Raw genomic sequence first — 23,640 nt, forward strand, 5'->3', positions numbered from 1 at the left:
CATTTTTTTTTTTTTTTTTTTTTTTTTTTTTTAATAGAAATGTCCCATATATAGTATCTCATAGTCAACCCGATTGGTCAAGTTACATGGCTTGAGTGGAAAGAGGGATCAAGAGATGAATGAGTGAAAGGATAATACCATCGAGAACACTAAGCACCCAGATCATCTCAGAGCAACTTCATACATCGGCTGGGTTTGCGCCTCTCTCGCAATGATCCCCAAATGTCAATACATCCCAATGCATTTTTTCCCCCTTTTGACAAAGTTTTTTACTTTTGCATTTTGCGCATACCTTCGTGTGTGAGAATCAAAGCATGTTGAGACTCCTCCGAGCCCGTAGCAGGAGTTTGTTCCCCGGTTACAAACCCGGCAGCCGAACTGCAGCTTTCAGGGAACCGAACGACTTTGTGGACCTGAACAGGATCTTCGTGAGGCCATGGAATTCTATGCAGGTCAGACACTTGATCTCATCATATTTTACTTTTTTACTTAGTTTTAGATTGCATTTTCATCGCAGTTTTCCTTTGTGTGCAAATTCCTGTTTGCAAATGGCGTGCAGACCTTTTTATTTTATTTATTTTTTTTAAAGATGTGTATTCTTCCAACACTGGTTTCATACAAATTAAGATGAAAAAAATGTTATATTTTTATTTCAATCAGTTTATATGCAGTTTCATCCCTCTGGTCCAGATTTTTGTTTAGACCAAAGTTAATAAGATAAGGAAAATATCTTTTGATTTCCACTTAAAAAAAGACATTCATTGATCATCAGCTCTTGCATTTGATATCCATACATTGTGCAAGTGGTTAATGATGGCTAGTCTATATTTTTGCTTGGCTATCATTTATCCCTTAATCATTTGCAGTATTTTTTGTCTGCTGATGAACATTCTGAAACCCAAATATTCTGCGTAGTTCAATATATCCACATTTAAACACCAGCATGTAAACATTCACAACAGTGATGTGTAATTGTTTTTTTTGCTTATTGCTTTTAATGAGTCGCAAACCATACTTGTTTTATTTGTGTAGGACCTAGGCAAAGATGTATATGATCTTTATGCTGAGGATGAAGAGGAGGAGGATGCATCTCCGCCTCTCATGCTGCTTTCTCCTGCAAAGCACTTCACGCTCAACATCAATGTTGGCGGAACTGTACGTTTTTAAAGTCTACTACAATTTGCTGTGCTGAAAACTACGGAGCCCCTAAGATGACATGGAAACAAAATAAATACCTAGCACTTAACAAATGAGACCACCTGGCAAAGACACCATCCAGCATGATGTGCTCGAATGTAGACTTTTAGTTCCAGTGAGCTCTCTGTTTTACAGTTTTCAACAGGAACGTGTTTTTTTACATTTATACCCAAATTTGAGACGGTTTACTAGTCACAATTCAGAATTGATTCATGTATAACAATACAAATCCTTTTTGACCACTTATAGGAAAAAAGGTGCTTTGGCAAGGCAGCTTTATTTATATAGCACATTTCATGCTCAAGGCAACGCTTTACACATGGAAAGACAACACCAGCAAGCATTTACAAACATTTAACGACATGCAGAACTAAAGCAGAGAATTTTCTTCAGTTACTCAGAATCATAATTCACTTAATAAAATGATTTTAGCATCAAATATATAGCCTACCGGTATTTTTGTTCAAAGTCTAACACATTTTAAGCATGGTGATCCTAGTGAGTATAAGCGGCTTTGATAATATTGTAGAAGTTTTGTTTGAAGGGATAGTCATATTGTGCCCAGCTTCGAAGCCCCGTCAACAAAACAAAAAAAGGGCTCATTACTGGTGACAGCCAGTCCCAGCAGTTTTGGAAAAGCTCAAATTTTGAAAACCAGCCCATGCCTAGATGAATGTTTTGTAATGTTTGTTTTTCTACTTTGCAGGTGTACCAGCTACCCTACAGGTTAGCTGTCAGGTATCCAAAAACACGAATTGGCCGCCTCGCCACATATACCGACCATAACAGGAAATTGGAACTTTGCGATGACTACATCGTGCAGAGCAATGAGTTCTTCTTTGACCGGGACCCCACTATTTTCCAAAACATCTTCAACTTTTATAGGTACAACAAACTATAATGCTGTGGGACCTAATTGAAGTAAAATACAGGCCACAAATATGGGAAGAAAAAAAAAAAAAGACAATCATTCTGAATCTTCTCTTGTTCCATGCCAAGGACTGGCGTGCTGTGGATTAAAGATGAGCTTTGCCCCCGTAACTTCCTGGAGGAGATCAACTACTGGGGCGTTAGGATCAAGAACAGCCAACGCTGCTGTCGCATCTCATTCGAGGAGAGGCAGGACGAGCTGAACGAGCAGCTGAAAATACAGAAGCAGCTTATGGCAGAGGTGGGTCGGCCTTAGTGTCTCTGCCATGGTCCGGAGAAGAAATTCAGTTTCACGTTTTTATAACTAGAAATAATTCCATCACAAATTCTGCTGTTGCTAAGCCAGAATGTTAAATACATGTATATACCTTAGAAGTTTAATTTGCAAGTCAACCAAAACATATTTTTTTCCAGAATATGTTCTATGCAGACCCACTAGTTGAAACACGGCAGTCTGACTAATATCGCCTTTGTGGAATATGGGAAATCCACCCGTTTTTAGCTAGCTCAGGGGGCGGCCATTTTGTCACTTCTGTCGACTGAAGATGACATCGAAGTTGCTCAGGGCTCAGATAACAACCAATCATGGCTCACCTATTTTCCGAAGCTGAGAACTTGCCAAAATGCCACCCCTTACATAGCTAAAACTGAGTGTATTTTGCTGCTTAATTTGTATTCCACAAATGTAATATTAATCAGAATGCCGTGTTTCAACTAGTGGGCCTGCATAGAACATTTTCTGAAAAAAATAAGGTTGGGTTGACTTCCACTTTGTCTATTAAGGCAGCACGGTCTTTTCCAGCTATTCTGGCTTCCTACTTTCTAAAAACATGCGTTAGGTTAATGGAAGACTCTAAAAAATGAGTGTGAATGGTTGCTTGTCTAGACGTGCCTGGCGATTGACTGGCGACAAGTCCAGGGTGTAACCCGCCCTATGCCCAAACTCTGCTGGCCAAGTCTCTGGCTAACCTGTAATCCTATGAGGACAAGTGCTATAGAAAATAGATGGATGGATGCCCATTAATACATCAAAGCTCATAATAGTCATTCCCAAAACACAACACACTGTGACCAGACACCATATGGCCACCTCAACAATGTTCATATTTACAGGCTGTGTGAAGAATTCAGTAAAATAAATAAAACAGTTGCTACAATACAGCAGTGCTAACCAAAACTGAGCAGATATGATCATCTAAATATTTTATGACAAGGGTTTAGAAATGACATCAACCCAATCCTATTGGAGGTTTAGTGACTGCCTGCTGATATGACATGATTATTGCATCACTTTTCTGGCCATTGCCTTCTGAAAGAAGTGCTTCCACCTCTCTCACTCTTCTTGTTTTCCTTTTAAAATTGTCAAGGGATTTCACTGGTGTTACATACAAAATGTGATAGAAATTCAGTGGAACTTCATCATCCAAATAAACCTTCAGCTTGTAAATTATACTGACCACTAAATGTCATCTCAAGTCCCCCCCGCACTTCTTCAGTTTTTCTTAACTAATCTGCATGCTGGCTGACAGTGTCTGACCTAAATCAGTGTTCTTGTTGACAGATGGTGTGAGGCGAAAAGGCTTCTTCTTGGCACACTTTCACCATCATGTTGCCATCTTAAGTCTGATAGTTTGTCATACCACGATTCACCTTGACATTGATTTTTAAATTGCTGGTTGCAATGTTGGTCATAGTTGTGTTGAGTCATTTCCCATTTTTGGACTTATTTCAACTTGGCATAGAAAGTGTTTTCCATTTTATTTGAATATATTTTTATGCACTCGTTTTGCTATTTTGACCATTGTAATTTCCTTCAATGGTGCATTCAAGGTTTCTGGGAAATATTACCGAGTTTACAAGGTCTGACCACAAAACTTACAGTCTAATTCATATTATTATTATTATCATTTTTTTCTTTTACAATTTACCAGATATAACTTGCTTGCCGCATAGATAATTTCCATGCGGAATAGGTTATACATGGTAATATTTACTTAGGAATATGTTTTCCATATCAAATTAAGGGCAACCCAGACATAGTACATCTTATTTAATTTTCTCAATATTATTTCTTCAATATTGAGAAAACAGACCATTCAAAATCAATTATTTTTTAACCAAAAATATGGCGTGAAAAAGAGAATCTTATTTTTAACGCAAATTATCTTGCAAACCTGATAAAAGGAAACCAAAGATTATAAAAGAATAAATAGAAAACTTGGCATGGCACCTTTAAACGGTCGTAATTCTCAGTCTCTTTACAGACTTGGTAGCTTTCGATTACTTTGATATTTTTGGCACTTTAAAAAAATGTTGGCACACTTTTAAATGCATAACTTTTCCACTTTTTTTTCCATTTCTGCACTTTTGTATAGTCTATTTTTTAGGTAGTTTGTATTTTTTATATATTTTTGCCATTATTTCACTTTTTGCAAAATTTTGGGTATTTTTAAAAATATTTTGTGCACTTAACTTTTTTTAAATTACATTTTTTTAAATATTTTGTCTGGTATTTTACTCTTTCAAAGGAGACTTCAATCCCAAAATGTTCTTTCCACGGTTAACCTGTTTTCTGAAGCTGAGTCATGATTGGTCGTCACTGAGCCCTGAGCAAATGTGATGTCATTTTCAGTCAAAGCAAGTTGGGTGAACCTTAGAAATTTTAAGAGCAGACCCTGGAGCTGAAGAAAGCCAGAGTGCGTTTTTAGTGTCTCTGCCAAATTTTTCCACAGTCTTTTTTTTTTTTTTTTTTCTTTGCTGTATATTCTGTACAAAACATTCCCACGACTACCATCATTTATTCCTCTCATGTCCTCTTCGACAAATGACACAATGAAACAGAGTTAAAAAGAGATACCTTAACACCTGTCACCCTTTCTCATTCAATTCAATGCATGTTACACTGCTCGTCCTGATGTATGCAAATTGGCCACCTGGGGCCACTATAAAGGCCAATTCATACTTTTCTACCTGGATCCAGCATCCAATCCAGGGCGAGTCCTGCCAAGAATTGTAGTGGCATTCATAACGCTTGTGTGAAGAGATCTGCCGATATCCCCATCTTTAGCATTCCAATGCAAAGGAATAGGGGGGAAAATTAAAAATAAAAAAGCTCAAAACCAGACTGTTAAGTTTGCTTTTATGGGTTTTGATATTGGTATTTTTTTTTTTTTTTTAATACTCAATTAAAAAAAACATGTCAGTAAGTGCCTGCATGTAGTTATCCTAACAATTGTGGAAGTGACGTGCTTTTTGCATTTATTAATTAGTATCAATACTTTATGACCGCAGTCTGTACCCTGTTGTTACTCATGAATGTATGCCGATACCATGGAATCGATACGCCCATCACACCAAAAGACTCCCAGCATAAAACATCCCACCCTCGCTGACAAGAATAAAAAAATACTGTCATTAACACATGAAAACAACTCAGGTAATCATTACTATTTTTATAAATGTATTATATAGCTTGGTGTTTAGCAGAGGCATTCATTGAATGATTCCTATTCAACAAACATACATTGACAGACATTTGCCAGCTTTAATCATCTGAGATCAATACATACTCGTCCTGTCCTTTACTAAAATGATACAATAAGTGTGATTTGACACTTGAACGTCTTTGTGACCTGACACTCCCCCCACTGGCTGTTATCTCATTTAATGTTGTGCTTTTGGCAAACCTCAGTTCGGCGACAATAAATCCATAAAGGTTGGGTGATAAGTGAAAGGGTCTTCCAATGATGTGCTATAAATACTTTTTTTTTTCCTTTTTGTTTGAAGGTGACATTCTTCGTAGATGGATTGATAAAGGTCACACGGGAAATCTTAATTCTACAATATAAGTGAATCACATTTCACACAGTTTGCCAAGTAAAAGGTTTGGTCTAGAGTGCAAGTGTCATCGATTAACGTCTGACTTGCATTTCAAATAATAGACCATGCTTGTTCTCCTGACAGTTGAGGCTCGTTTGAATTTGACTTTACCAAGCATATGTGAACAAAAGAGAAAAGCTGTGTGTTTGAAGTGAATTTTTGTTTTCAATTTGTTTAGTGTATTTAAAACGGGTTGAAATAAGATTAGTAACATTAAATGGCATAGGATTCAACGCGGGCATTCATCGATTCTGACCAAAGGAAAAACATTGCTGTCATCCAGATATGTTTCAAGTTTAAAGAGGAAGTCAACCCAAACATATTTTTTTCAAGAATATTTTTTATGCAGTCCCACTAGTTCAAACAAGGCAATATGAAATATGAGTTAAGCAGCAAAATACTCCCGTTTTTAGACATCTCAGGGGGCGGCCATTTTGTCACTTTTGTCGACTCAAAATGACAACTGCTCAGGGCTCAGATAACGACCAATCACGGCCCACCTGTCTTCTGGAGCTGACCTATGATTGGTCGTTATCTGAAAGTCTGTGATGGTCAACAGAAGTGACAAAATGGCCGCCCCCCGAGAAGGCTAAAAACGTGTGGATTTTGTTGCTTAATTCATATTCCACAAGCACAATATTAATCAGAATGCTGTGTTTCATCTAGTGGGCCTGCATGGAACATATCCTTAAAAATACATATCTTTGGGTTGATTTATGCTTTAAACAAGCTTGTGAGATTAATATACTCGGACTGAACTGTATTCAAAATGATGCAGTAAGTGTAAAAACCGTACACACTAACATCTTCCTGACCTGACAATCCCTCCACCGGCCGTTAGCTCGTTTAATGTTGCACTTTGGCACCTGGCAAATGTCATTTATACGATAATAAATCCGTAAAGGTTTGGTCTTTTCAAGTCCAAGTGTCCTCGATCGAAGTCTGAAAACAAAAGCACGATTGCAGGAAGTGCACTTTTGAACTGTTGAGATGCAAAACGATCCATTCACTGGTGACTGAGGCAGACCCACTGCCGCTCTCCCGAGAGTGAACGTGAACGAAGCTTGGAGATTGAGACGGTGTCTTCCCAAGGAGCATGACTAGCCAAGTTCAGGAGACACTCAAATGTCCAACATGTTTGGACATCTTTAACGATCCTGTCATACCGCCATGTGATCGCAGCTTCTGCCACCGGTGTATGCAGCGGTGGACGGCGAAAGAGCGAACATGTCCAGTCTGCAGGACGGAGTTTAGTTGGATTGATGTACATGTAAACTACCTCACTGAGGAATGTGTGCGAGGCCTTTTCGCAAGCCTCAGTGGAGTCGGAGGACATCTGCGGCTTGCACAAGGAGACGCTGAAACGTTTGTGTTTGGACCACCAGGAGCAGCTCGTGTGCATCGTCTGCAAATGTGCAGCGATCCACGCTGGCCACATGTTCCGTCCCCTTGATGAAGTTGTTGACGGCCACGAAGGGGAACTCCATGAAGGCCTGCAGGATGCCAAGGAGAGACTGACGTGTTATAAAAACATTAAAAACAGCTGCAGGGAGCAAGCGGTGGACATCAGAGTCCAGAGGGGCCAGGTTGAAGGCAAGATTTAGGAAGGATTTTTTCAGGAGCTTCATCGCTTCTTGCATCTTGAGGAGGAGGCCAAGTTGTCTGCTGTGAGGGAGGAAGAGCAGAAGAAGAGTCAGATGTTGAAGGAGAAGATTGAGTCTCTGGACAGAGACATGGCCGCTCTCTCAGACGTGATCAAAGCCACAAAGGAGCAGCTGACGTCTGAAGGCGTGTCCCCTCATGAAGAACTTCCAGGCTGCAATGACCAGAATCCAAGAGCTGCCCGAGGAGCCCGAGCTGCTCTCGCAAACTCTGCTGGACGAAGCCCAACGTGTTGGGCAACCTCAAGTTCTCCGTGTGGGGAACGTATGAAGGAGATGGTCTCCTTCAGTCCTGTGATTCTAAGCCCCAAACCGGCCCACCCTGAACTCGGTCCATCTGAAGATCTGACCAGTGTGACTTGGAAAGAAGCGCAGCAGCGTCCAAGGAATCCACAGAGGTTTACGTCTAGCGATGTGCTCGCTATGGCTATGGCCTCGGGAACACACGTCTCGGATGTTGAAATGGGAGACAACACGCAATGGAAAGTGGGGGTGGCATGGGAGGACCCTCATTTTCCAGGTGTATTACGCACATAGAGATTTAAATCTCATGATAATAAATACTCAATGCCAGTGAAACTGCAGAGGATAAGAGTTCACGTGGATATTGACAAAAGATCATTTTCATTCTAGGATCCTCTTACACATACTGAATTAGGCAAATTGAAGCGTTCTGAATGGCCACATTTGTCCGGGATCATGAAAATGTTTCCTTTCTTTTCCACGATGGATAAACATCCACTCAAGATAATTCCACTTCCACTTCTTTGTGTTACTGCTGAAAGTCACTGATGTTGGATTTATTGTTTGCACTACTGACATCTGATGTCATTTTGTTTTTCTTCACCCATGGGGATATTTGATGATTTAATCCTTAAAATAAATTCAAAACCATCATTTTAAATTATTGATTGTGTAAGAGTGCTCTGGCCAGTCAGAAGGCGTATCAGACGTACCGGCCGACATATTAAATGGGTACCTGGGTCCTCTGAAAAAGTGCAGGCGATTACAACCTGCCACCTGGGAATGTGGCCTTGTGGGTCTGGAGGCGGAAATACAGGATTGTATGCGTGCATGAAACCTTGTGTGGTGGCGAGAACATCATTAACATTAAAACATCATACAAGAAAAATCAATGCGATAAATAGAACACTGTATATAGTCATTACCGTAACACAATTCCCATTACATCAAGTAATGAGTGCAATTTCCTGGAAATCAGCATATCTTGTTTCTATTTTGTAACCCCGTGCAGCATTTCCCTACTGTCTCCTGCAGGTGGAGGTAGTCGCGATGGAGGAGGACGAGGCCTTGTATCAAAACATGATCTTTGGACGCACCCGCTGGAAGATCTGGAACATGATGGAAAAGCCCTTCTCCTCCATTTCTGCCAAGCTGATGGCGGTCGCATCCTCCATGTTCGTCCTGATCTCACTCGTCGCCATGACACTCAACACCGTAGAGGAGATGCAGTATAAGGTGTGAAGGGGGTAAAATGAGAAATAAAACATATCGATTTTCTATAGCACTGCACATCATACCTCCTCATTACATGGTGAGCGGAGCCTACCTCAAGCTGACTTTGGGCGAGAGGCAGGGTACACTTCACCGGGTACATCTCTGAGCACATAACCACTAGTCCAATATGTTGCCCAAGAAATGAATAGTACAACGAACTACCTCTACTACACAAGTATTGGGACAGAGTTCTTCAGCGAATGGCATAAATCTACGAGTCATTGACACCCACCCAAAAAAGTTGAGAATTGCCTATAGATGCCATATGAAAGTGGCAAAGCATTACTTTTGTCTAAATGAAACTGCTCAAATGACTTCAACATAGTTCTTTGGCATCAAAATGCCACAAGATGGCAGCAAAGGACAAGATTGCTCTAAATGAAACTACTTTATTAATGTCAGCACGGTTGCTTGGCACCAAGATGCCTCAAGATAATGCTCAAGTAAAATCCTACCTTACCTGGGGGGTAGACTGTAAATGTTAACTTGACTTTTAAAATGTAGTACACCAACCTACAAATCGTCGCCGTCATGTGAAAAACACTCCATTTTTTTTCATTATCTTATTTTTACCTGAATCACGTTTCCGCGTTACAGAAATCGCATTAAAGTGAAAATTAAAGTGTTTTTCACAGGACAGCGACAGAATACTGTGTACTACAGTGATTGTTTGCAGTGGTGTGGAACTGCACTGCTTTATACCAAGTGTTCCTAATATTTTGGTTGCCTGATTTTAGCTGCAAGAGTCCAATTATCGGAAACATCTGCAGTTCCACAGTAATAAACGTGTTGCGCAATTAATACCCCTCCACCAATGTTAATCCCAACTGAGCATTTTTATTCTTTTAAGAGAATAGTTTTCACACAACCCTTCTAGTACATTTCATTAAAATGACCAGGCGCTTGTACAGTTGTGGCTGTAAATATCAAACACCTAGCAAAGGACAAACCCGATAACCACAATTTCACCGTGCTACCACCCATTCTCGGTTCTAAGATTTGCGCTAAAATCTAGACTTCATCGTGTGAAATGAAAACATCAAGAAGTCTGTGCTGGAAACAAAATGGTGGAAGTGCCTGCTTTTGTGTTGCAGACGCCGTCAGGGCAGCTAAGCGGCAGGTTCTACGGCGAACACGTGGAGACTTTCTGTATCGCCTTCTTCACCCTGGAGTACGTTCTCCGCTTGCTGTCTACTCCCAGCATCAGAAGTTTTGGACGCAGCGTACTCAATTCTGTCGACCTGATCGCCATCTTGCCACACTACTTGCAGATGGTCCTGGAGTGTTTCGATGAAGCGGACACACACGCGCATTCTGGGGACATTGAGACCATGTCACGTGTTGGAAAGGTAAAAGCAGCATGATCAACATTACGTTAAGAAGCAGACAAAATAATGGCACACTTTCATTTGGATGACACATTTAATTTCCAGTGTGTGTTGAAAATGGATGGATGGAAAGCTGACATGTGAACCTCCCAGTTACTATTAACACTGATACTACAAGTCCCATAATTGGTACTGAACCATTCATGGATTTCAAATCGACATCGCAATGTAGTAGAATGAAATTCTAACGCTGTAATTTTGAGGCGGGCGGAACTCTGCCTCGTTTCAGTCACTTGAGAGACTTATTTTATTTTTTTATATATTTTTTTAAGTACAGATTAGGTATTTCTGTAGCTATCCAGATCAATTTAGAATGACGTACAGTCCACATGTTTGTCATTGAAACATGACAAGTTGATGTTTAAATCACAGATTTGTTTACGTTATAATTATAATCTGATTTATAAGTTATGTTTACGCCATGTTTGTTTGGTAGAATTTTGTGAAGTTGTAATTATGAATGCTTAAAAGACTAAGTCAAAATATTTAGAGAGCTGACAGCTCTAATTTGAAATAGCTAAATCAGCTCTTTCATTTTAATTCATGGCTCAGTTGTCTTTACTTTAGAGTAATCTTCACCTATAAGGCCAAAACATTTATGGATAATATAATACATCTGATATTGTTTATTTTAATACAGATTCATTTATTGCTTGGGGAAGTGGACCTTGAAAAAAATAATTGTGAATTAAATCACAATCATAATTTTGTTTTGGACTTTTGGCTTAGCCCATACCCAGGGGGAAAAAAAATACAATTACCGGCATCGTATTTTTCAAAATTGTTCAGCCTGACCCAGAATGCACTGCAGGAGTTCCAAAGTTGTCACGGGTTTTCCCCATCCCTCCCGACTAACCCACACATGCCAAAATTCATACCGTGGAATCTCAAATAACTATTGTTGTTTATTATGATGATTATTTTTGCTAATTATCTTGTACATGCTTGCCTCCTTCTGTAGTTGGGCCAAGTTCTGAAGATCATGCGATTGATGCGGATCTTTAGGATACTGAAGCTGGCTCGTCACTCAACAGGCCTCAGAGCCTTCGGCTTCACGCTGAGACAGTGCTACCAGCAGGTCACGTGCTACACGTACTTTCATGCTCCTCAGCCAGACCACTTGTGGTGACATCATTTACGTGCGTGTTTAGGTGGGCTGTTTGCTGCTCTTCATTGGCATGGGGATCTTCATGTTTTCAGCCATGGTGTACACTGTCGAGCATGACGTTCCCAACACCAACTTCACCTCCATGCCGCTTGCGTGGTGGTGGGCCGCTGTGAGTCAATACTTGGACATACTTACAAGCATTTTACTCAATGTTGCTGGTACGTCATCCGTCAGCGGGCAAGGTAGTCGTCCGTTATTCATCAGTCCGTCATTTTTCGTGACGAACCGAATTGTAATTGTCCGTTAAGTCTGTCATTTAATCTATTGAAAAAAAAAAAAATTAAAAAAAAACTCAGCAAAACGGGCGTATGTTGGTGGCGGACCGATGGACACGGTTAGTGACGATTACACTGACGATTACAAAAGCCACTTGGGTCATTGGAGTTCGTAATTTTTTTTTGTTTAAAGTGCCCCGTTATTCGTCAATCGTCAACAAAACGGGTGTCCGTCAGTCTGATGGAATGCCCACCTCTGTTTACAAGGTTTTTATTGAAACATAACAAAATAATTAGAACTAAAATAGGAAAAAAACAAAACATTTTCATTAACAAAATAAAATGGAAACAAAAATGCTTATAATGAAAAATAGAAAACTATTACCCGTATAACCCTCACTTTTTCGTCTTTTGTGCTCTTCATCTCTCGAGGCCCACAAGCAATGTGATCTCAAATCTTCTTTTGAAAGAGGAAAAGTATGCTTTGTTACTTTCGATGGCCTAATTCACAAAGATTCCAAATATTCGGTTGTATTCACAGTGCAAGAGTAACCTGATGGTTTTCACCATTTAAAAATGGCGATTAATCGACTTCAAGCTGGACTCGCAATGCCGAGTGGTAAATTTCACGCGTCAACTAGTCGGTTCAACGTGCACGTGTTTTTATGGCCCTAGTTTACAGGCATGAAACGAGCTTCTGACATTATCATCATCCTCATCATCTTTGTCTCCAATCCCACAGGTGAGCATTTCCACGGTGGGCTACGGCGACATGCTCCCAGAGACCAACCTGGGCCGCGTCTTTGCCTTCGCCTGCATCGCTTTCGGTATCATCCTCAACGGCATGCCCATCTCCGTCCTCTACAACAAATTCTCAGACTACTACGGCAAGCTCAAGTCGCAAGAGTACGCCGCCGTCACCAAGGCCCGCGGCGACGTGCACTTTGCCCAAAGGGCGGCTAAGAAGTTTGCGGAATGTTATCAGGACGCCGTTCAGTCGAGAGCGGCTCGGTTGCGGTGTCAGCTGGTTGGCGCAGCAGAGGAGGGAGCTAATGTCAGGAACGCTTTTGCAGTCTGTCATGAACACACATGACCGTGACTTGATGTACAGTAAGAAACCAAAGCACTTTTGACCCCTGGGCTTGTAATATATTCTTGGACTGTTTGACTCTTTAGGGACACCATATTGACCATCTTGTGACATAGAGGTAATTAGTAATTGATGCCCCAAAATTGTTTGTCATTACTAATCACATTTTGGGGGCATGAATTACATGCGATGTTTTGCTATTGTAATAGTGGGGAAACACTATGTATTTTCCAAATTATAACCACCACTTTGTACTACTACCACTTGTATTTTTGGGGGGGAATGTTTGTTTGCACTCGAGGCAAACTCGAGGATGTTGTACATAATGAACTTTTACTCCCCCCATTGATTTTAATATACTTCATATTCAGTTTAAGATTGTACTAGTGGGACAAAAGTGGCACTAGTACTGGAAAAGTAGGATAGTCCTTCTACAAAGTACTAGTGCGCCCTTTGCTAGTACCCAGACCTTAAACTGGATATCAAGGATATGGAATGAATGCTCGTACGGCTTTCCAACAATCCTGGGACTGTTATTGTCATTGTTGCTCATGCCACCTTGCAAAAGGGGAAGTTGTCTGCTCCTAACTTTGTAATGACATCTTTCCTGCGGGTCTGCAATGGACCAGCGCTGACTTTCTAACTTCCACTTCACTTTTCTGTGTCAAAATGTCAAGTGAGGCATGTCTAATGTGTGTTTGTGCGCTAAGAGCACACGTGAGAGGGAGAGATACTGTGGAAGCGAGTTAATGTGTAATGGAGGTGCGTGTGTGTTTGCGTCACAGGCGCCAAATGGAATATGCACACGTGCTTATTTTACAATTTGCAGAGGGGAATTAACATTAACACAGTTCTCAGTCAGCTGCTAAGTCAGCACTGTGACTCTTAACTCATTCACTGCCATGGATGAATTTGTCTTTTCAGTCCAGCCATTCAATCGCAGGAATTTATTTTTTTCAAACATTAGGGTAAAAGAGGGTCTGAAAATGCCTGGCAGTGAATGAGTGAAGGGGGGAAAAAAAACACACGAGCATGTTTTTCAGTTGTTAATCTCCCAGTGGTGTTTAACGCGATCACACCTAAATGGCACAAGTTGGCACAAACAATTGACATGGTGAAACAACAGAAAATAGTCAATTTTCAGAATAATAGAAGCAATCCGGCAAAATCTTTAAATAGCTCATTTTTGTTTATGAACCATTAAACAGCACAACTGATCATCTGACCTTGTATTGTGATTCAGTTTTGACTTATAACAGCACATGAAAAAATGTAGCATTTAAGGTGGAAGCTTCCCTGCTTGCTAATGTCACTTGAGGATCACCAAGACACAACCTCATCATTTTTTCACCACTGATGACTTTCGTACTATGGTAGTTTAATATCGCCACATGGTTGGGTTGTCTGTCCATTTTTAAAACTGGATTACGCTACACACACGCCAAAGATTATCGTCATTGGTCCTCAAGCAGAAGACCCCAATTAACTCTGGAGTACAGATAGGTTTAATAATACTCAAACATCAGCCTTAGTTTTTAGAATGTTCAGTGTCCCTCCCTTTGGGACACATTTGGTGTTAGTCTTGTAAAATAGTTCACATATGGTCCTCATCAGTTTCTGACGTGACTCAGTCCTACTTCCAGGTCCAAAGTGATGCTGAGTGTCACCACTTATGTGTGCGACTGCTCTATTTTCTCAAATTTTCCAGCAGGATTTCAGCTCCCTTGCTGCTGTTGGCGCTGTCGAGTCCAAAGTCCTGCAGGGCTGTCTTCACGTCTGCCACCACAGACCTGTCACAGCTGTTCAGAAGGCTGTTGGACAGTAAAGGCAAACTTTTAAAATGTTGACTGTCCTTACAGCTTGAAAATATGATATTCTCTTAGGAGAGGTTATTTAATGCATGGTAGGACTGCTTGACATACATAGTCGATATAAAAAGCTTACATACCCCTGCAAGAATGTGAGGTTTTTAACAAAAAAAAAAGTTACACAAAGCTCATTTCAAAACTTTTCCCGCCACAAATGACCGAATAATAATGTCACCTGTACAACTCGATAGAGAAATAAGTTAAACTGAAAAAGACGCATGTCTCCTTTAACAACTAAAGGTTACTTTGTAGTTCAACATCTACTTGAATAGATTATCTGCCAGAGACGATGACGCTCCGCAGAGACTTGAGTGGGGTATAAACACAAACACACACCTGCAGAGCACCATGGCTCCTCTGTTGACTTTGCCCCAACTCCTTAGTTTTTCCATCCCGACAGTGTCCACCAGGATCCTGGAAAAGCGCTCTGGCAGGAGAACACAAAAAGAAGTAACTCAGCATTCTGTTGACATCAGCACTCGTTTGGTAGAAAGCTCAACACATAAAGTATGTATATGCAGTACTATGACTTCTATGCAACAGAGTGTAAACTGACTTTTTCCTTTGAGGGATTAGAATGAAAAACAAATGACAAATTTAACACAATTTTAAATCAATAATGGTGCGAATGCAACTACCATTTACGGCAGAATTGTCATCACTCAATGGATGACTTCCACCCCCAAAAAATACTAATCAGTATTACCAAAGTTCCATATTACAATTATTCAACATTGCTGAAAGAACATAATGTTTTTGCAATAATGCTCAGAGTGCTTACTAATCAGTTTGCTGGGGTCATGTGTATACAGTAGTGCTTTTAGGGGGTGGAGCTGTACAATATTTGTCACACACTCGATATCTTGTGCTGTCATTTTAGTGTAAGCAGTACAATTTCCCTAATTTGAAAAATGTCAACGAAGATTATTTCTCAACCAACCCTTGGACACATAGATAAAACAACACTTGAAAAATTGCAAAAATGCAAGATGTGTTGTGACAATTGCAGCTACATTAACTCGGGACAAAGTGTAACGCTAAATGACATGCTATGTATTGTGTTATCAGGCCCTCCTTTGTGTAGAGATTGTATAGACTTTGCATGGGTTTTCTCTCCAAGGTCTCCAGTTTCCTTCCGCATTCCTAAAACGTGCATGTAAGGTAAATGAAGACTAAATTGGCAATAATTGTGAATTTGTGTGAATGGTTGTCTTAAGATGTCCTACGATTGACTAGTCCGCTCGGATACAGCGCAGCTCACTTGCAACCCTAATGTAGACAAGCGCTATAGAAAATGGATTGTGTGTTATGACAGATAAAGTGGAGGAAAAAAAAATGTATCGCTTGAGCCATATGTTATTTAGTAGGGGTGTAACGGTACGCTAAGTCACGTTTCGGTTCGGTATATTTTCGGTACAAAAAACTGATTTTTTTTTTTTGGGTTTATTTTGAAAAGATAAAATATAAGTAAACTAAAGTAAAATTTTTTGAAAAAATAAAAGCAAACCATTCGGGTGAAGAAATTACACTAGAATAAAAAATACACTAACAATAAAGATTTCTTAATTTTGTAACTTAAGACACTGAAATCTTTAAACACTCAGCAGCAACAGCCTATGATCCATTACGTATTCAAGTTAAAGCCAAGTTGTCATTACGTGTATACACTTTTTGTGATGCAAAAAATACATAAAATAACAGTTACAATTATAGCTAACTATATTAAAACTATTTTTATAATGAAAAAAAATACAGTAACTTTAAAAAGTCTATGAAATTGTATACACTTTTTAGGCAGTGAAATCTTTGAATGTCCAACAGCGTGTTGTAACGAATTGGGTTATCTGTGTTATGGTCGGATTTGCGTGTTGCTGAGTTGTGATGTTTCCTAGGTTCATGAATGCATCGTACGGCAAGCGAGTGGAGCAGCGGAGAAAGAAGAGCGCGAGCAGTTGTACTTGGATTAATAATAACATGATAATTAAACTACGTCTGACGGCGTGTTCCTGGAAGACGCTACAATATGAACATCTCGCTATTTAAGTTTGACGTTTTTGCTCCCTCGTCTAAGAAACATTCAGTCGGATGATGCTGTGCATGTAAGACGTGCTACCTGCCGCCTCAAGTAGCAATGTCGGCACACAACTTTCGGACTTGTACATGTACCTTTCCCCAAGGGCGGTTTTAACAGGACAGCCAGAATGTTCCCAAACAGGAGACCGCAGTGTACGGGGGGGGACCTTCGAGCTCTAGCTCTTTTCTGGCTCTTACTTTTGTGCCGCCACTCTCCTCTTCCGCACGCAGTCAATAGCACCCGTGCGTAAGCTCGCGCTAATAAGTGGACCGAACCGAACCTGCCGAAACGTATTAATACACCCATGTGTACCGTTACGCCCCTATTATTTAGTCACCTTCTTTGCCAGCCTCGGCCAGAGTGACGTCCTGCTCTATGAGCCATTTAAGCACCAGGTGCCCTGCAGGATGTTCTGCCATGTGGAGCTAGAAAAGAGGGATGCACATTTGGCTCACTTTTACAAACAACTTCACACTGACACTTTTTGGTGTTATTTCCAAAACATGATGCTATAGTTGGCACATGTCCTGATTTTTAATGCAAAACAACCCTCATTCATTCCTACTGACCTGTCCTTCAACACCACCTGGCACTAGATCCTGATTAGCCAGCTGAGCAACAGCCGCCATGGCGGGTCGCAGGTCGCCGCAGGCCGACGCCAAGATGTCGCTAACTGTCACGCTGGTGGCCTTGTCCATGGCCATGGCGGCGGCGTTTTCGCGGAGATAATCCAGCAGCGGCGGGGACACGACCTCAAGCAGCTCCTTCCTTCGAAGGGCCATGTCCTTTTTACTAATGGTAGAAGAAGAGAAAGAAACGGAAGGAGGTTATGTTGGTCACGTCATACTTGCTGACTCCAAATGTCAACATCAGGTGAGATTCGTAATATTTAGACATGCCAAAAAGTGACTACAAAGATTGGTTTTCAATGTCTGACCTGTGTGCGTTGCCATCCCCTTTTTCTAGCACCTTGATGATCTCAGGCAGCAGGTGAGCAGGGTCTCTGGGGCTCAGCAGGTACAACAGAACCTTCTTGCCATACTTGTTGCTGATGACCTCATCCAAAGATGACATGAGCTCCTGGATAAGTGACAAACATGCGACATGATCACGTTACGACCTTCTATGAAGCAAAGAAGAAAACACCAAGGTCCCACTTACAGACAACACAGCCTGTTTAACAAGTTTGGTGTCGTCCACGCAGTCAAATATGGCGAGAAGAACCAGGTGACCAAACTCCCCCTGAGGACACAACACAGTCACACGTTTAGCAGTTCTTAACCACGTCTAGATTTAATCTACAAAAACATTTAATTCATGTTGTTTGTGCTTAAGCATTGCAAGAAAATTGACAGTGGGGGAAAAAAAAACCCCAAGGCAACTAGTGTGAAAACCCACCGTGGCAAATTTCACCATGTATGTCTTCATTGTTTTGATGATGACTTTCCTGTCCTGAAAGAGGAAAAACAAACACGTGCAGCTCAAAACAAAGAATTTGGCCATGCAATGTGGTTTAACCCTAGAACACTAACGTTAAAATTAGTAACACCATCACTAACGTCGGGCACATTTAACCCGCGTTTAAAACACAGTTTTCATCAATTTATGTAAAGGTACAACACTGTATGCCAAATTGGAAGTTGTCCTCTTTAATTTCCCAACACAAAATATCACAAAAAAATTGTGTGGGTGAAAATCACCCGACGTTAGCGTTGTAGGGTTAAAAGTGCTGACTACGGAAACTTCCGTTGCATCTTCTCTGATTTTTAAATGAGACTCAAGTGGACAACAAGGATTTATCTGATTACTGATAATTGGCATTTTATTAAGCAATCTTTTCGAGGTGGGCTAAATCTTGAAGCAATGCAGGTCAAATTGGTGGCATTCTGTGGCAGCAACCGGCAGAGGGTACAATTAATCCATCTACCAAAAGAGTGTGTTTACCTTAGCAGTGCCGTGCCACAGACAGTGCATGGCCACTCGAGCTCCATCGTGGGTGTGAGCCATGTAGACGACTGACTCCCTTATGGACTCAATCATCTCCTGTTCACATACGGCAAAGAAACAAGTTCATGAGGAACACAGTCAAGCCCCGACACTTTCATTTTGAGCATTTACACTACAGCCATCTTTCAACCTGTATGTAAAACCTAATCTGATTTATATAAATAGCCAAGTGACAAAGGTGTCACATAGACACATGTCTTAAAAACGTTTAATTACGTTAAAAAAAAAAAAAAATTCTGCCCAAACAATAGTTCACAGTAGCCTCCCAGAAACGTCATTGATCGCTGCTTCTCTACATGCACCGTTTTGACACAAATGTTTAGGCACTTGAAAATGGCAGCGTCCTGCCAGAGCTCATCTGCGCTGGGACAACTTGTTTTTCTCAAGCTGTACTCTAATAAAAGTATTAAAACAATCATAACTACTGTGCTAAACAGACAAATGAACTCCCTCTTGATAGATCACGTGGCTTTAAGAAACTATGAATGCATGACATGTACCTACTGAAAGAATAGAACTCACCGCTCTCTCTTTGTCAGGACTTAACAAGAAAAAGTCCAGGAAAACTTTGTGGACGAGAGAATGTTTGATGACCTGCTCTCTGAAACAGAAAAAGCAGTACATGACATCACATCTTCACATCCCTGTTGAAGCTTCATTTACATTGTCCCAAATACTGAATAAAGATTTTTTGATTATGAAAAACAGGATACTGGATTACATTTATTTATGGCCATCTTCAAAAATAGCAATCAACTCAAGCTAAATCTCACACTGGGATTCAAAATATTACAAAAATATGACACAGTGTGATGCGCTTTAAACAAAATTGTAAAACTAAGCACAACAAAACTTTTTAAATGGATACCTCTACGACAGTGAGAGTCAATTAAATTTTTTATTACAATTCTTGCATTGCTGTCATAACGTGTTCTGGGGTGTATGATAAATGTATTTTCAGTGGACTTACTTCTGTGCCATTGGTGTAAGACTTTGCTTCATATCAGTGATGATTAGGTTGAGCTTGTCTGGGTTGGCCTCTGCAACTTTCTCGATGGTGTTGCACACCGATGACTGCACTCAGAAAGAGACAAAGATTGACAACCGGCAGCAGCGTGTGACATTAATTCAACTCAATACTGCCATGTAAAGTGGTACCTTGAAGGTTGAATGCGTAAAGCAGAGATATTATGCAATTCAACCATAAATTCAAACAGTTCTCAGGTGTGTTGACATGCTTTGGTCTGTCTGTGTGTGTGTGTGTGTGTGTGTGTGTTATATTATACCTTACAGATGGTGTAGGCGTTTCCGTACAGTTCCTCGGTGAGCATGAGTCTCTGTGCAAGTACAGCTTTGTCGTTGTAGGCGTACTCAATGATGGCGGAAGCGGCAGCATGGCGAAGCATCGCTCGCACGTTGCCTTTAAATGTCTGCATCACAGCCGCCACCAGCTCCTTATTCCTGTAGAGGCAAAAGAATAGCTTAACAGATCATAACAAAATAGGACAGGACAAAGTTCAGAAACAATATTAAAAACATTCATAAATAAAAAAAGAAAACAAATATGTAGCTGTGGTTCAATTGGTAGGGACGATCGCCCAGTGATGGGGGTGCTATTGGGGAACATCAAGTTTTACATTAAACATCGATTTCTAGGTAAATTTCTGCTAAAGAAAGTAAATCCCACTTTCCACAATTTTTCCCCCTAAAAATTCAATGTGCTGAGCAACTTTTAAAACACCTTCACCTTGACAACAGAAATCTTTTCTGTCAGACGTGTAACACAGTTGCAATGCTAAAGGAGCTAACTATGTCAAAATATGAAATCGGCTCAAGTTGGAGCAACTCACCCATACATCAGCAACTTTTTCACAACGTGCTTGCCGTATTGCGATTTACACAAAGCAATGACATCATCTGGAAGACAAACCGTGACGACATAAGCAAAGCCTGTATTTTTTTCGATGAACAGCACTAGTTATCAAATCATTCAAAATTAGCAATGTTTCACTTTCAAACGCATGCTGTGAAATCGTTCAGAAAACCAAATTGTCACTATTGCAGTTAAAATTCAATTTTCACAAAGTAAATACAGTGAATTAAGTTCTGACAAACTTGACAGTTAAGGACATCATTTATTACTAGTATAAGCTAATAGTAGCGATGGTTGGCTGAGTGAATAATGACACAAACAGATAGCTATACTGTAAATACCTCACCTTTAAGTTCATCAAACACTTCCTGTCTCTGCTCGTGGCTACCCCACTGGATAAAACACTGCAGCACTCTCACAGAGTCGTGAGCATATGCCATCTGGTGGAGGGAGATGGTGAGACTCAGCGCATATGGAAACACAGCGTTACGATTGGTTTTCAACAACTCTGACAAATACCTGTTTGTACTTCCCCCTAATCAGGTCATGAAGATCTTTCATTAGCTTCCTCTTCAAATCGCCGTTACACTTCTTCCTGTGGACGTCATGCACACAAATTTGGAATTGTTCATATTCAACAGTAGTCTCTACTCATACAAAATAAGGAAAAAAAGGGAAGAAAAATAGGGATACAAGTGTGTGTTTACGTACATTCTTAGGTCTCCCCACACTTGTTTGGCCTGATTGATGATCTGGTACATGTCCTTTCGATCTGCTTGCTGTCTGCTCTTCTTCAGGTCTTTCTTCTTTTGCTGCCTGTTCTTCTTTAGCTCTTCATCTGTCTGCTGTGCCCCCTGCTTTTTGTTCTTTGGCTTAAATTCGCCTTTCTTGAACCTTTTTGCCTGCGGCCCTGGACACACACAAAAATATAAAGTCACTTTAAATGTTCTCAAATGTAAGTGTGTGGCATTTGTTGATGTGGAAAATCATGTGTGGATTGCTTCATCAATAAACATGGGAGCCCCCATTTCAGTTTTCAGCATTTTTTGGTCTTTTATGGCCCCTCGCCCACTATATAAGAATGTATCAGCAGTTATCCGGCACAATTGTGACGTGTAGTTAGCTATTTAACTATGCCTAGTCCGCAGGTTGGCCTTGAGTCCGTCCATATGTCACGGTGAGAAAAGTGGAAGTGCAAAGAGGGGAAAAGAATGGGGTGGGGGGACTTAAAAGTGGATGAGGAGAGAGAATTCTGGGCTTACTTGCGAAATCCGCTACCACCCCCGCCAGACACTCAGGCAAATAGATGGATGGATAAATTAAATTTCTTACCTACTCCATCCTCTTTTGCATTGTCTCCTTCACCTTTGTCAACAGGCATTTTTCTCTTGGGCCCATTTCCACCTTCCACTTTGTCAACAGGGAATTTTCTCTTTGGGCCTTTTCCACCTTTGACAAATTTTGTATGCTGTTTCTTGGTGTTATCGTCACCCTTCCCCATTTTGCCCTTCTTGTTGTATGGTTTGAAGGGCTTTTTACCAGGTGGCCTACTATTCGGTGCTTTCCCAGGAGAATCTGTATAGAGAGACATGTGAAGGACCACGTCAGGTTAAAACTTACAACATGAGCATTTAGTTGTTTTATTTACAAGCTTACCCTTGCCTTTCTGTTTTAACTTCTTTCCTCCTTTGGGGGAAAAGGGTGTTTTGGGTTTAGCTTCCATTCTAAAGAAGTGATGGAAACATGATCAGTTTAACAAAATCTAATACATCTACAGTCCCACAAAGTCTTAAAACGTAACAGGATTAAAATAATATTGCTAAGAGCATGAAATGTAAATGAAACTGCCCGAATTAGCTGATTCAATGTTGAATGCCAACAGTTACAATTGGAAGGTTCAAGGAAAATCGAGTAACTACATTCTAATTGGGAAAAAACACGTGACTCGTCGGGGGGAAATATACTGTAAATGATAAGCGATGTAACTAACTCATTTGTTGGGCAAAAGACATGTTTGGTAATTATAACAGAAGGGAAACAGACTTGTCTATTTAACTGTCGCCATTTTAATCAAGTCCAGTGGATTCAGGCTACTTTTTAGGGAACATTCAAACGATCAAAATATCCAAGCTTTAAAAATTAAAAAAACACACACAATTGACAGCTATTAATAATACACACATTCAAATGATAAAATCATTGATAATGTTCGTTGTGTAATATGCTTACTTACATTGATTGCAGATACGAAGACACGCCGTCCAAAAATGTCCATGCGTGTTTTACCTCAACGGTTTACGACACTGAAAGCTCCAATCAAACTCAGCGTTTGCTGCCGTAAAACGTTGCCATTGTTACGACAGTGCTGCAACACAAAATAAGAGTCAGCGATCACGTAATGAACTGGGAAAAACGAATGTGATTAACAATCGATTCACGTTACAATATTGTGACCCAGCCAGTGTCCACAAATACGGTTTTCTATTTGATATAATTACTTTGTAAAACTGTCATGTTCGTTAAATTTATTTTGGCTGTTATTTTTAGTGGTTATTCAATGGTGTTTTGATTTTCACTCATAAAATTCATGCAATTAATATTTAAGAGTTGCTTATTAAACAATTAACAAAAAAATAATTACTGTTGGTCATTAAAATATCACACGTGTTTTTTTTGTGTTTTGTTTTTTCTGGTGTTCTTAAAACATAAAGCGGTTTGTGGCGACCGCTAGGAGGACTCCACTAACCAACAGGCTTAGCAGTGTTAAGATTG

At 40.3% G+C, this 23,640-nt stretch overlaps 2 protein-coding genes and 1 pseudogene across 4 annotated transcripts; 2 read left to right on the plus strand and 1 right to left on the minus strand.

Annotated features, from left to right (window-relative positions):
- The first annotated feature begins 178 nt into the window (after window positions 1-178).
- On the plus strand, window positions 179-14,264 carry kcnv2a (potassium channel, subfamily V, member 2a). Of its 2 annotated transcripts, XM_086053767.1 has the most exons (9): window positions 179-452; window positions 1,033-1,155; window positions 1,904-2,082; window positions 2,197-2,368; window positions 8,946-9,146; window positions 10,280-10,534; window positions 11,535-11,651; window positions 11,725-11,850; window positions 12,699-14,264. In XM_086053767.1, the coding sequence occupies exons 1-9, from the start codon at window positions 315-317 to the stop codon at window positions 13,047-13,049; spliced, it is 1,662 nt and encodes a 553-aa protein (XP_085909893.1). In that variant the 5' UTR covers window positions 179-314; the 3' UTR covers window positions 13,050-14,264. The 2 variants fall into 2 exon arrangements, with proteins under 2 accessions (XP_085909893.1, XP_085909894.1); XM_086053768.1 differs by lacking the exon at window positions 8,946-9,146.
- LOC147135225 (E3 ubiquitin-protein ligase TRIM35-like) lies at window positions 7,094-8,459 on the plus strand (annotated as a pseudogene).
- pum3 (pumilio RNA-binding family member 3) lies at window positions 14,217-23,233 on the minus strand. 2 transcript variants are annotated; one of them, XM_086053766.1, is made up of 18 exons: window positions 23,102-23,233; window positions 22,531-22,592; window positions 22,201-22,443; window positions 21,580-21,778; window positions 21,388-21,463; window positions 21,215-21,308; window positions 20,846-20,912; window positions 20,282-20,456; window positions 19,966-20,069; window positions 19,518-19,596; window positions 18,933-19,031; window positions 18,387-18,440; window positions 18,150-18,230; window positions 17,926-18,068; window positions 17,558-17,780; window positions 17,326-17,413; window positions 15,251-15,341; window positions 14,217-14,857 (listed from the first exon to the last, which is right to left on the minus strand). In XM_086053766.1, the coding sequence occupies exons 2-18, from the start codon at window positions 22,589-22,591 to the stop codon at window positions 14,734-14,736; spliced, it is 2,001 nt and encodes a 666-aa protein (XP_085909892.1). In that variant the 5' UTR covers window position 22,592; window positions 23,102-23,233; the 3' UTR covers window positions 14,217-14,733. The 2 variants fall into 2 exon arrangements, with proteins under 2 accessions (XP_085909892.1, XP_085909891.1); XM_086053765.1 differs by having other exon boundaries at window positions 22,525-22,592.
- Window positions 23,234-23,640: the final 407 nt, after the last annotated feature.

Source organism: Filicampus tigris, chromosome 15 (genome assembly GCF_054856515.1).
Source record: "Filicampus tigris isolate MCC_2025a chromosome 15, RoL_Ftig_1.0, whole genome shotgun sequence".
NCBI lineage: Eukaryota > Metazoa > Chordata > Actinopteri > Syngnathiformes > Syngnathidae > Filicampus > Filicampus tigris.

Bases quoted from the DNA above. Each gene is read 5' to 3' on its own strand.
- kcnv2a (XM_086053767.1), top strand. From the start codon at position 315: ATGTTGAGACTCCTCCGAGCCCGTAGCAGGAGTTTGTTCCCCGGTTAC. The intron at 1,156-1,903 runs GTACGTTTTTAA...TCTACTTTGCAG, and splicing joins ACATCAATGTTGGCGGAACT to GTGTACCAGCTACCCTACAG. The intron at 2,369-8,945 runs GTGGGTCGGCCT...TGTCTCCTGCAG, and splicing joins AGAAGCAGCTTATGGCAGAG to GTGGAGGTAGTCGCGATGGA.
- pum3 (XM_086053765.1), bottom strand. From the start codon at position 22,591: ATGGAAGCTAAACCCAAAACACCCTTTTCCCCCAAAGGAGGAAAGAAG. The intron at 21,309-21,387 runs GTATTTGTCAGA...TCCCTCCACCAG, and splicing joins TTAGGGGGAAGTACAAACAG to ATGGCATATGCTCACGACTC. The intron at 19,597-19,965 runs GTAAGTCCACTG...TTTCTGTTTCAG, and splicing joins CTTACACCAATGGCACAGAA to AGAGCAGGTCATCAAACATT.